The 12799-nt window shown below is 35.7% G+C and overlaps 2 protein-coding genes across 2 annotated transcripts; both read left to right on the top strand.

The window, feature by feature from the left end:
- The first annotated feature begins 1682 nt into the window (after nucleotides 1-1682).
- LOC103553958 (olfactory receptor 51A7-like) lies at nucleotides 1683-2624 on the top strand. Its single transcript, XM_008524741.1, has one exon. It carries the CDS (start codon nucleotides 1683-1685, stop codon nucleotides 2622-2624), a length of 942 nt encoding a protein of 313 aa, XP_008522963.1.
- Nucleotides 2625-11896: 9272 nt separating this feature from the next.
- Nucleotides 11897-12799, top strand: LOC103553277 (olfactory receptor 51A4-like). The gene has a single exon (XM_008523768.1). It carries the CDS (start codon nucleotides 11897-11899, stop codon nucleotides 12797-12799), a length of 903 nt encoding a protein of 300 aa, XP_008521990.1.

Genomic DNA, 12799 nt, shown 5'->3' with positions numbered 1-12799 from the left:
TGAGAAAAAATGGGAAAAACTGTACTCAGCTCTCCTTTGAAACAACATTGCCTTCCATTATAAAAAAAAAAATTACCACAATTGACAAACTTCAGGAAGTGAGGAAGAGCCAAGTACCACATCCAGTCATGGGCCATGAACAAAATAATTCATCGAACAAACAAGGAAATTTCCACTCAAGATGAGATTACAAGCAAAATTCCAAAACAAATATGAAGCCTAACACTGCAAAAGAAACCTTATAATATAAATTTTAAAAAAAAAAGGCACTCATGAGAAAAGAAAAACAACTTAAAATGAATTTTGAACTAAGTATACTTAAGATCCTCAAAACTTAAAGGCAATATAATAACAATAAAATAAATGAAAAATTGTGGGGTAATTGGCAGGTATAAATTGAAATTGCAAGTTATTAAAATAACCTCATTAGAAAATAACAATAAAGTAATTAAAATAGAACTCAGTAGTTGAAATACATTTGAGACCAGAAACAAATCAAGACAGAATTAGTAAATTGAAGGTAGTGCTAAAGAATGCACTAAAATGGAACAAAAATAAATGAAAAGCTTGAAAATATGAAGCAATCTAACTAGGAAGTTAGACTGAGAAGGTTCAATATTGAACCTTTATTGTTGAACTCATATACTGCTGAACAGAAAGTGTTGAAAGTCATAATGATAGAGGATATTCAAAATTGAAGAAATACATGACTTTTCAGATTGAAATACTAAGTTCCAAGTAAGATAAGTTCATTGTAAATCTCCACCTGTGTACCACATTTTGAATTGCAGAACAACAATGATAAAGAGAACATCCTAAAGACTAGACAGGGGAAAGACAATCTTAACTAAAAGGAATGAAGACCATGTGCCAGTAAGAAATAGATGCACATGAAGAGTCAATTGATCAGTGTTTATTGAAGGATTTCTTTACATGGTTAAGGAGACAAAAGAAGATGAAGACGCACTCAGGAATCTATGGGAGGAAGAGAGGAGACGAAAAGACCCACATGGACTGATAACAGGCTTCTACAACAAAAATCTGTAATACTCTTCTGTATGACTAGTAATCATTAAGAAAAATAATACAGAATAAATGATCCTATAAGTAATAGCATTAACATCACAAAGATTCTAGAAATAAATTTTACAAAATGTGTAAAACTCTCTGTGGAGAAAATGGCCACATATTTTTGAGAGACATAAAAGAAGACATGAGGAAAAGAAAATGAAACCCATGTTTACAGTAGAAGATGTTGCACAAAAATACGTTACTTTTCTCTGAAATTTATGTAAATTCATTGAAATTTTAAAGAAATTCTTAACAGTACCTAGACTAAAATATTTACATAAAAAAGACAAAAGTCTTAAGTCCCTGAATGGGGAAATAGGCATCTGTATAATTACTTGACCAGTCAGTCCTTGTAAGGAGCTTGCGTGTTATAATCTGCATCTGTTGTAAATTCAATTTTGATATCTGTTTTACTTTTCTCTGTTTTCATTTTAGTTGAATAATAATATTTACTTCTCTATCTATCTATTTTTATCCATTTAGGTTTGAATCTACGAATTGTGTGTATTCACATTCTTCAATGATTGCCTTAAGATAGAGTAGGCTATTTGAGCCAATCTATTTGCACTACTGCAGGAAGCCTCTGATCTTGACTTCTTCGTATACCTGGCATGTCCACCGTCAACACCTCTGAAACTGAAATCTCTAACTTCTTCCTCATTGGGATCCCAGGGATGGAGTCTGATAAAATTTGGGTCTCCATCCCCATTTGCCTCATGTACCTTGTTGCCCTACTGGGGAACTGCACCATCCTATTTTTTATAAAAACAGAGCCTTCTTTGCATGAACCCATGTACTATTTTCTCTCCATGTTGGCTGTCTCTGACCTGGGATTGTCCCTCTCCTCTCTCCCTACCATGCTAAGGATATTCTTGTTCAATGCTCCAGGAATTTCCCCGGATGCCTGCATTGCCCAAGAGTTTTTCATTCATGGATTCTCAGCTATGGAGTCATCAGTACTTCTCCTCATGTCCTTTGATCGCTTTATTGCCATCTGTAATCCTCTGAGATACACCTCCATCCTGACAAGTGCTAAAGTCACCAAAATTGGGCTTGCTTTTTCTCTCAAAAATGTTTTGTTGATCCTTCCTTTCCCTTTCACTCTAAAACATCTAAAATACTGTAAGAAGAACCTCCTTTCCCACTCATACTGCCTCCATCAGGATGTCATGAAGCTGGCCTGCTCTGACAACAAGGTCAATGTCATCTATGGCTTATTTGTGGCACTCACAGGCGTCCTAGACTTAACATTTATTTTCACATCCTACATGATGATATTGAAAGCAGTGTTGAGCATAGCATCACAGAGGGAAAGGCTCAAGGTCCTCAATACGTGTGTTTCCCACATCTGTGCTGTACTCATTTTCTATGTTCCCATTATCTCCTTAGCTGCCATCTACCGGTTTGCCAAACACAGTTCCCCAATCATTAGGATCCTCATGGCTGATGTTTTCCTGCTGGTACCTCCACTGATGAACCCCATTGTATACTGTGTGAAGAGCCAGCAGATAAGAAACATGGTTTTAGGGAAACTATGTCAGAAGCAAGGCTGACAAGGATGGTTAACCACAATGAAAACCCAATCAGTAAACAACATTGAACAAGCAGAATGAATCGATAAGGAATCTCACCATATATTAATTACTTTATAATATCATGTCTCAACACGTTTGTTAAGATTGAAGAAGCAGCCTGCAAATTTGTTGCTTTGGGATTTAGGCTGAGGTCCTTGTGTAGAATAAACATAAAATGTATTTTAAGGTTTGGCTTTCACCCAGCTTGCTTTATCAGCCTTATGAACACAACATATGCTTGTGATTTTCATCATGCTTAAAGGAATAGTCCATGTGTTCATTTGAGAATTTACAGTATACACATATAGAACAACTGGATAGTGTAAAGGACAAAGGATTGCCTCTTCATTTAAATTATCCCTCTTCAATATATAGTTTTTGCTTTTATGAGATATATCTGTGCACTCAGGAACGGAAACTGAGATGGGCAATGACACACACACAACCAGCAAACATACAAATATTCATATATGCAGAGCTTACAAAACATAAGAAGAATTTCGTTCTTTCATTTGTTTCAATATTTCCTTTCTAAGCATTACAATATCACCTTCTAAGTTGCACAGGCTAGAAAGTTTCCTGTCTTTCAGGTTTCTATGGGACTTCTACTTAATTCCACAAGTCATTATACTCTATATAACATATTTCTCTCTCCCCCATGCAAAAAGGTCAATCCTGAAAAAGACTAACTTTCAAAAAAAGCAAAATTACAGCTCTCACAAAGACATAAAATGAACATTCACTAAAGATCTCATCTCATATGGCAAAGAATGAAAAATATTGGCAAGAGATGTTAGCTCAGGTGCCAATCTTAAGGAAAAAAAAAGAGACTTAAATGTTAAGAAAAAAATGACCAAATCTAATGAGGAGAGCCGTATTTTTCAATCAAGAGCAATCTCTCTTTGAAATTAGATTCTATTAAAATGAGGGAGAGTATATGGAAAATATGTACTTCAGTGGAAAACTCTGCATTGTCTAAGCACTCCCTTATGAGTTGTTTGATTCTGATTATTTGGGAGCTTTGTATTTTCAATCTTTGAGCTATTTTCCAATGCTGAACATTGTGGATACTAATAGCAATCAAAGTAATTTATGTTGATAGACTTGTAAATAAATTCTGCATGGTGGAGGGTCAATTTGCATCTGTCCCTTTTTAAACCTCTTTTATTGTTTGCTTATTTTTTATTCTTTATTATACTTATTATGATGATTCACAATTACAAATATATTTTATGTTTATTTCTTTTCTTTCTACTTCCTGAAAAGAGTGTGTTATCAATGAAGGGAGAGACCATATCTATTTTCTTTATGTCTGTGTGCCTAATATCTAGGATGTTTCTAATGCAGAGTAGATCTCCAATAAATAATTGTTAACAAACGAATGTGAAAATGAGGCCATGCTTGGATAAAGGAAAGTTTTTCCTGAAGAGTTCAGTAATACACCATCCACTTGGGACATAATTTTCTTAAGCTGTTTATTTCAAGGGGAGGTATATCACAGATGCTCAAAAATTTTGAAAGTAGGAAAAAATAATATGGGGTTAGGGAGGAATAAACTGTCTTGATTTTTATGGTGACAAATAGTCTAATTTCCCTTCCTAGTATGATCTAAAAACCCTGTAGATCACAGAACAAATTTTTAGCCTTTTCTTGTGCCCACTGCTTGACCTAAGTCGCTTGTAAAAACTACACCAATTCTAACGTACTATACTATTATTTTCGGGTAAATCAAGAGACAACTTCCAGCAGTGTCAAATGCTTAAAGAATAATAAAATATCCCATGAATCAATAGTATTTCACAGTTAATCAAAATTTTTCACAGATATAAGCATCGTTTTTGAATCTCTAATATATGGAAGATATGCGTCTATGCCTTTTTAGACATATTTTTCTCTTTTGATTTTCATAGTAAACCAATACTTTATAAAGCATTCTTCCTATTTTTTCAGTTGAAGTGATTGAGGCTCTGAGAGATTGACAATGAATTTCACACACAGAGGAATCAAAAGCTGGGATTCAAATCTTATCTTTTATACCCAAGGATAGTACTCTCTTGGCTAAATTTCAGCTTTCACATGCAGGATTGCATCTGTTTCCACAATGCTTTGTTAGTATAGGAAATTTTATCATCAGATCAGGGCAGTAAAGTGTTACTGCGTCTGAGATGCGTGACCATGTCCTTCTGCCTTTTCCATAACCTCACAGATGTAGCCATGGGCATTGATTGCTGTAGCACAACCAAGCACTAGACAACATATTTTACAAATGAAAGAAATGGAAACTCATATTTTCCTAGTGTGAGGATAGGCAGCACAAAGTGCAAGCTTCCACAGTCTCCATTAATAAGAGGAGGGATAATTAAATGGATTTGATGGGTATCTAATTCTCATAGGACCTTGTACAGAGATGCATGTTCAGCACTCTCAAAGAAAATCTGCATTTTAGGTCTTTTTTTTTTAAGGAAGATTAGCCCTGAGCTAACATCTGCTGCCAATCCTCCTCTTTTTGCCGAGGAAGACTGGCCCTGAGCTAACATCCGTGCCCATTTCCTCTACTTTATATGTAGGATGCCTGCCACAGCATGGTTTGCCAAGCAGTGCCATGTCCACACCTGGGATCCGACCTGGCTAACCCAAGCTGCTGAAACAGAACGTGCACACTTAACTGCTGTGCCACTGGGCCAGCCCCTGAATTTTAGGTTGTTTTGACCTCCTTAATAAAATAAAATGAAAAGCAAGATAAAGCCACAAAAATGCCAGTGGGGGCAGGGAAACTTTATGGTCATCATGATTATTTCCATATGTTCCTGAAGTGCAGATCATAGTTCCCAGAGTACTGAAACTCCAACTCTGAGCCTCCTAAAACAATGATTCCCAACTAGGAAAAAATTTTGCCATCAATTTGGCAATATCTAGAAACATTTTTGGTTGTTGGGACCCAGAAAGTGAGATGTGTTATTGACATCTACTGGGTAACGAATAGTGATGCTGCTAACCATCCTACAGGACACATTCTACAATGCACAGAAAGTCCCCTTCAAAAACAATTATCCAACCCAAAATGTCAGTAGTGTCAATGATTAGAAACCCTGGTCTAAATGTAATTGTCAAACAAGAAATAAACTCCATGGTTACCCAGATTGCCTTGAACTAGACAACATAGTACCTAGGGATAGTCTGCTACCAGAGAAGTCCCTCAGAAAGACATCCAGTGAAGACTGATAGAAAACGTCCAGAAAAGTGAAAGAATTCGCTTAAAAGATGTTAAAAACAGTTTTTCATTACAAGCAAAAAACAGCAAAACATATGGGAATGCCTACAAATTTTAAATTATGATGGATTTTTTTGTTATTATTGTTTTGTTTGTTTTGTTTTTCCATTGGACATTGGCCATTTGTGAGAGGTTTACAGGAAAACATTGCAAGGGATGGTGCACTGTATAAAATTAAAGGACAAAAAAAGACTGTCATTTTTTACATATAGAATGTGAGAGAATTAGGCAGAGAGAATATGCCTTTGTGATACATAAGTTACATAGCACATTCATGTTATTTTCAAATTAGATACCTACTTGCCTGAATAACCTAAGTATCTTAGTTTTAATAAGGCCGTTTCTTTAGCATATTTCCCACAAAGATGATCTCATAAGCATAGGACCTCAGGTAAGTTGGAAGCCTGCTGGTTTCTAGACTTCCATCCAATTCTAATATACAGAAGCAAGTCCATATTGCATCAAATCAAAGACACCATTGATTGTAACTTACATTCCAATGTCAGAGCTGTTAAAACGTGAAGAATGTGCATTTGAGAAAACATAAAATAAAGTATTCTTTATATACGGAAGTTGTTCCTGGTCATTTTGACTAAAGATATTTTCAGAAATATGAGGGTCTTATGAATCTTAACTTCATGAATGACAGGAGACTGAGAAATAAATGCCTCCATTTCTTGCACACATTTAGAGAATAGTTTCTTTGCACTGTACTCGGTTTCTCAATCTTTCTATATCTTTTTTCCCTCTCACACACACTGTGTTTCTATGTCTGTATGACTATTTCTCATTCAAATTTTTTTTGAGATTCTCATTTTTTGGTTGGCAATGTTTTCCTACAATTTCCCTTTTGTCATCTCAAGCTGTTTGCTAAATTTTTACTCACAGAAGCTGTGCAGAGATTCTCATCATAAGTGCTTGCTAGAGTGCTCATTGAGGGCATCCATATTTAATTATATGGCATTAGTTTATTCAAAAGCCATTTGTTAAATACCTTCTTTGTTCCAGTCACTTTACTAAACGGTTATGAAAAAAATGATTAATGTCATGAGAAAATACTCTATAATATATTTCAATTAATGGAGTATAATCAACCCAGTACATTTAATTGAATGGATTGTTATTTCTCAGTAATTTGAAATCCCATACGTATCACATATTAAAATTAAAGATTTCTCTTTTTTGTTTTTGTAAGATCATTGTCATTCTTAAACTGTACCAGATTTTTAAAAAATACACACTAAAATACTTTACAACATGGAGAAACTAAAAATATATCATTGCAATAAAAATAAAAAAATAGTTCAATATAATATAATAATCATTCATGATTTTAAAAGATTCTTAGAAACCAAGGAGAAGATAACTCCCTTAGTGTTAGAAAGTGAAAATCAAACCCCAGACAAAATATCAAAATATCTCCTCAAAATTTACAAAGAGACAAATACATGCTGTAATCATCATTTCTACTCAATTTTGATTCAGGCCTTAGCCCACAAAGATGAGAGAGAAAATAACAGGATTTAAAGATAGAGCAAACATATAAGAATTCCTGAATAGAATCCAGGATTTTAAAAAAAGGAAAGAATAAATGTGGTATAATTGAAAAGGAAAATACCAATAATTTTTGAAATATGAGACAAACTACACTGTCATTTTCACACAACAGAAGCACTCCTTAGTCAACTTGGAGATAGACGATCTTCGTCAGTCATGTTGCTCTACTGGGCACAATTGTATTAGACTTTTGCTTTCAAATTAGCAAAAAAAGTTGAATATTATCTTTATGTGTTTTTCTTTTCCCTAGATAAAACTAATCACTCCTAAGCAAATCCAATGTAATTGGTCAATTTGCTTCCATCCAGCAAGACCACGCAGTACGAGACTGGAGCAGCACATCTCCAAGTGTGCTCCTCAGACCCACAATATAAACATCACCTGGGAACTTGTTAAAAATACAGCAACTTATGATCCACTCAACATATATTGAATCAAAATATTCATTTGAATAAAATTGTCCAGTGATTTTTCTGCATATTAAAGTTTAAGAAACACTACAATGAGATATCACCTCACTCCAGTCAGAATGGCTATAATTAACAAGACAGGAAACAGCAAGTGTTGGAGAGGATTTGGAGAGAAGGGAACCCTCATACACTGCTAGTGGGAGTGCAAACTGGTGCAGCCACTATGGAAAGCAGTATGGAGTATCCTCAGAAAATTAAGAATAGATCTACCATATGATCCAGCTATTCCATGCTGGGTATTTATCCAATGAACTTGAAAACACAAATGCATAAAGATACATGCGCTCCTATGTTCACTGCAGCATTATTCACAATAGCCAAGACTAGGAAACAAGCTAGGTGCCCCTCAAGGGACAAACGGATAGAGAAGATGTAGTATATATACACAACGGAATACTACTCAGCCATAAGAAATGATGAAATCTGACCATTTGTGACAACATGTATGGACCTTGAGGATATTACGCTAAGTGAAATAAGTCAGAGGGAGAAAGTCAAATACCATATGATCTCATTCATAAGCAGAAGATAAAAACAAGGACAAACAAACACATAGTAACTGAGATTGGATTGGTGGTTACCAAAGGGGAAGGGGGAAGCAGGGGAAGGCAAAAGGGGTGATTAGGCTCACATGTGTGGTAATGGACTATAATAGTTTTTGGGTGGTGAACATGATGTAATCCACACAGAATTCGAAATATATTATGATGTACACCTGAAAGCTATATAATATTATAATCCAATGTTACTGCAATAAAAAATAAAAGAAAAAAAGAGAAACACTAAAGCCCTTTTTTATTGCCAAATATATGTGATTGTATAATAATGGAGGTTAGAGAGTTAGGAGGATTACAGACAAAAAATGACAAGCCATAGTGAATTTGTCTCTCTCTAATTTTCGTACCTTTAATTAGGTCACGAGATTGTTACATCAGATAAAGTAGATATGATTTATACTACAAAGGAAGGCTGTCTGCACATGATTGCTGGTCTATGGTTTGCTCATATTTGTTCCAAAAAGAATCTCCTGCCACAAAGTCAGTATAGTATAAATCTACATAGTCTAACATGGCTGACTCCATTGATTGGATAACCATGATTGACTAAGAGACTACAGAGGCAAGCAATAAAGTGGAAGACATATGTGCTATATGTAACCAAGAAATGGCTTTGCCTATGTTTATAAAAAAACACGAATCAATTACAGAAAGACAGATAATCCAATAAAAATTAGAAAAAATACTTGAACAGATACTTCAAAAGAAGAAATACAAATGACCTATAAACATATGAAGAGGAATATAATTTTAAGTTGGAAGAAAATGAATATACAATATTGATGGCCTGATCTCTTTCAGAACTTGAGGTTCTAGAACACCTAGGTGACTCATCCCAGGATGTGCCGGCAAATGAGCCAAGAGCAAGAGTTGACGATTAGCTATTGAATTTGAATATGGCTCCCAAGATCTTATCAGACTCAATTTCTTCAGTCTGAACCTTCATTATGAGTTCAGTCCTCCATCTGTGTCCCTTGAGTTAACCTCTTAGAAGATTTTCCATGAAGTATGGTGTGATTCTCCAAACAGCCCTTGCTTGTAGTACTCCCCAAGGGCTCTCTGGGCTTCATACGATGGTGCTTACAAAGCAGACAAAAGGAGTCTAAAGGATTCTTCTCTGCTTTTAATCTCTTTCTTGCCATTGACTTTTGGGTGAAGTGTCACACTGGTATAAAAAAAAAAAAACACGAAAGAGGTAAGATATAATTCTACTCTTTCAGAATATTTGACATAATTTGCATTTCATTTTTTATCTCTTTGGATCCTGAAGAGATGTTAAATGAGAGCAAATGAGAATTTGCCCAATGAGATTGAGAATCTTATAGCACTACCAAGGAAAGACAGAATGTACGTTGGTGAGAGTATATGTCCAGTGAAGTTTTAGAAATGCCCAGTCTCGATGATACGTGTAGGAAGGGTTAGATCCCAAATATCACATGATTCTTTATTTTATGTCTCCTAGTAGATAGATACCTGACCTTAGGCAAATTATTATACCTCTCTAAGACTTGTTTTCTTATTTATAACATGAATAATGCAATAGCATAAAAACATAAATGAGAAAAATCTATATAAATCATTTAGCGAGTATCATATTACTATATGTGTTAAAATAATAACAAATATATAATAAAATAGTTAAATTTATGGGTACTTATCCTGCACATTTAAATTAAATCTCAATAGTGGCTACCTCTAAAAAACAATGCAGTCTTCAAGACAATGGTGAGACAAAGGCCAGAACACAAATATCCTCAGTCTATCGACATAAGATAACTTTAACCCTTTCTAGCACAGTTAGAAAACAAGTTATATACCTCAGATAAGGAGTTTCAGAAGATGAGTAAATTCGTAAGATAATGGATATCATGTGTTATCTGCAGCCTGGGCCTTTCTCTTAAGTTCCAAACACTTGTCCTTAATAAGCCATAGATTCCAAAGGAAACTCTGGGTGTTCACCCTCCTAAAGATTGGCAAGAAGATCAAAACCCAGCAAAGAAGCAGCCAGTATGATATAGAAACACTAAGTGATTATACTTTCTTAAAAGCTAAGGTTCTCCCATACTCTCAATATTCCTATAAAAGTCTAAGAGTTAACCCTGACAGGTAATTAAAAATAAGGGGGATTGTGTGAATGATTGAACGGAGAGTCAATAATTCCTAGATCATTAAGAAAATGGAAAAAAAGAACATACAAAGGTAATGACTTTGGAGAAGATAGACACCCTTTTGGAGAAACAGCCAAGGAATTGTGTTTTCATGTGTTAAGAAGCGCAATATTTTTTGTTGTTTGCAGAGCAACAAATGAGGAATCTAAAGCAAAACAAACAGTAAAAATTCACATACAACGCTGTTTGATAGAATAGATGAAGGTTAGTCTGAAAAAGAGATGGCTTACAGAGGAAATCATTACTGTCTTCAGTTTGGGGAAATTATATTCAATTAAATAAATAATTATGAAGCTACAAAAACTATATTCCACTTACTATGCCAGGCACTGGAGATGCAGTAGTGAATAGAGTGACTGTGACTTCCTACTCTTAAATTCTAGCAGTGGGAGAGGGCAGACACCAGTCAAGCAATGATAAGGGAAATAATAAAGAAGGTATTTTGTGTAAATGGAACTAGATTCTGTGTCTATAGAGAAAAGAATATGCAAACTTTTATAAACATTTATCAACTCAATCCAAGGAAGAAAAGCAGTCTGAGTATTCAACCAAGAACTAGAAAGGTTTAGGTAGTGGTTCATATACTAATACTGGGATCAAGCTAGGACATGTTGGCTGATGATGACCTGTTCATTCAGGGCAGTTCTGTAAAGGCAGGAGAATAAGACTACTATTTTCTAAAGGCCTTTTTAACTCCAAGACTGTATAATTATGAACTTCCAGTTTGCCATTACTTCAAATGTTTACCCTGTTAGAGATATACAGGTTTGAATATAGATATGGAATAATTTATGAACCACCCCTCCAATCCATAGTAGACTTTTCTTTTCCCTTGAAGATTTTGTTTTTATACAACTGAGATAAGAGAACCATAAAATTGAAGACCTGGATTTCTGAGATTGGGCTGTGGGGAGCTGCACGTGGTCAAAGGATTGTCTGGGATTGTTAAATGTGCAAAGTTCAAATAATTGACACTTTAACAAAATTGAAACAGATGCCTGGATGAAGAAGCAAGTCAGATTTTTCTCATTGATTTCTGTGTTTGACTTTTCTTACAGCCTGAACTGACACTAGAAACATAGACTATTTACCTTAGGAAATCTCTGATAGTCCTCTTAGTATCTATGACCCACATTATACCAGAAAAGGACAGCTTCTGCCACATCTTCACTTAGAGGATTCCAACTGTGCTGAGGTAAGCATCTGGTTAAGTATCTTTTCATGTGTCATGTCTCGTCTTAATGACACAAACATTGAAGTTCTTAGATTCCTCCTTATCGGGATCCCTGGACTGGAGAAGCGTCACATCTGGGTATCTATTCCTTTCTCAACAGTGTACCTTCTTTCTCTCCTGGGTAATTTTACTGTCCTCTTCTTTATCAAGACAGAGCCAAACCTCCATGAACCCATGTACTATTTCCTTTTGATGCTCTCTATCTCTGACGTAGGGTTATCCCTCTCTTCCTTACCCACCACTTTGGGACTATTCCTGTTTGGTATCAATGAAATTTGTGCAGCTGCTTGCTTTGCCCAGGAGTTTTTTATCCATCTATTCACAGTCACCGAAGCCTCCGTGCTCTCTGTAATGGCATTTGACCGATACATGGCCATCCACAACCCTCTGAGATACAGCACGATCTTAACCACCTCCAGAGTCATCAAAACAGGGGTCTTATTGACTTCCAAAAATATTATTTTGATCCTCCCACTGCCCTTTCTGTTGCAATGGCTGACATATTGTCATCAAAACCTCCTCTCACACTCCTACTGTCTCCACCAGGATGTCATGAAGCTGGCATGCTCTGACAACAGAGTCAATGTTGTCTATGGACTCTGTGCTGCTCTTTCTACTATTCTGGATTCATTGTTTATTACTTTCTCCTACATAATGATCTTAAAGATGGTACTGGGCATTGCAACTCCCAGAGAGCAGCTTAAGGCCCTCAACACCTGCATCTCTCATATCTGTGCTGTGCTTCTCTTCTGTGTGCCCATGTTGAGTGCAGCAATGCTCCACCTTTTTGCCAGGGATTTGTCTCCTATGATCCACATCCTCATGGCAGATGTTTTCCTGCTGGTGCTACCCCTGATAAACCCCATTGTGCACTGTGTGAAGACCCATCAAATCTGA

The sequence above is a fragment of the Equus przewalskii genome, chromosome 6 (assembly GCF_037783145.1).
Source record: "Equus przewalskii isolate Varuska chromosome 6, EquPr2, whole genome shotgun sequence".
Taxonomy (NCBI): domain Eukaryota; kingdom Metazoa; phylum Chordata; class Mammalia; order Perissodactyla; family Equidae; genus Equus; species Equus przewalskii.
The sequence above is the reverse complement of the archived record's forward strand: the minus strand, read 5'-3'. Positions and strand labels throughout refer to the sequence as shown.

Bases quoted from the DNA above. Each gene is read 5' to 3' on its own strand.
- LOC103553958 (XM_008524741.1), top strand. From the start codon at position 1,683: ATGTCCACCGTCAACACCTCTGAAACTGAAATCTCTAACTTCTTCCTC.
- LOC103553277 (XM_008523768.1), top strand. From the start codon at position 11,897: ATGTCTCGTCTTAATGACACAAACATTGAAGTTCTTAGATTCCTCCTT.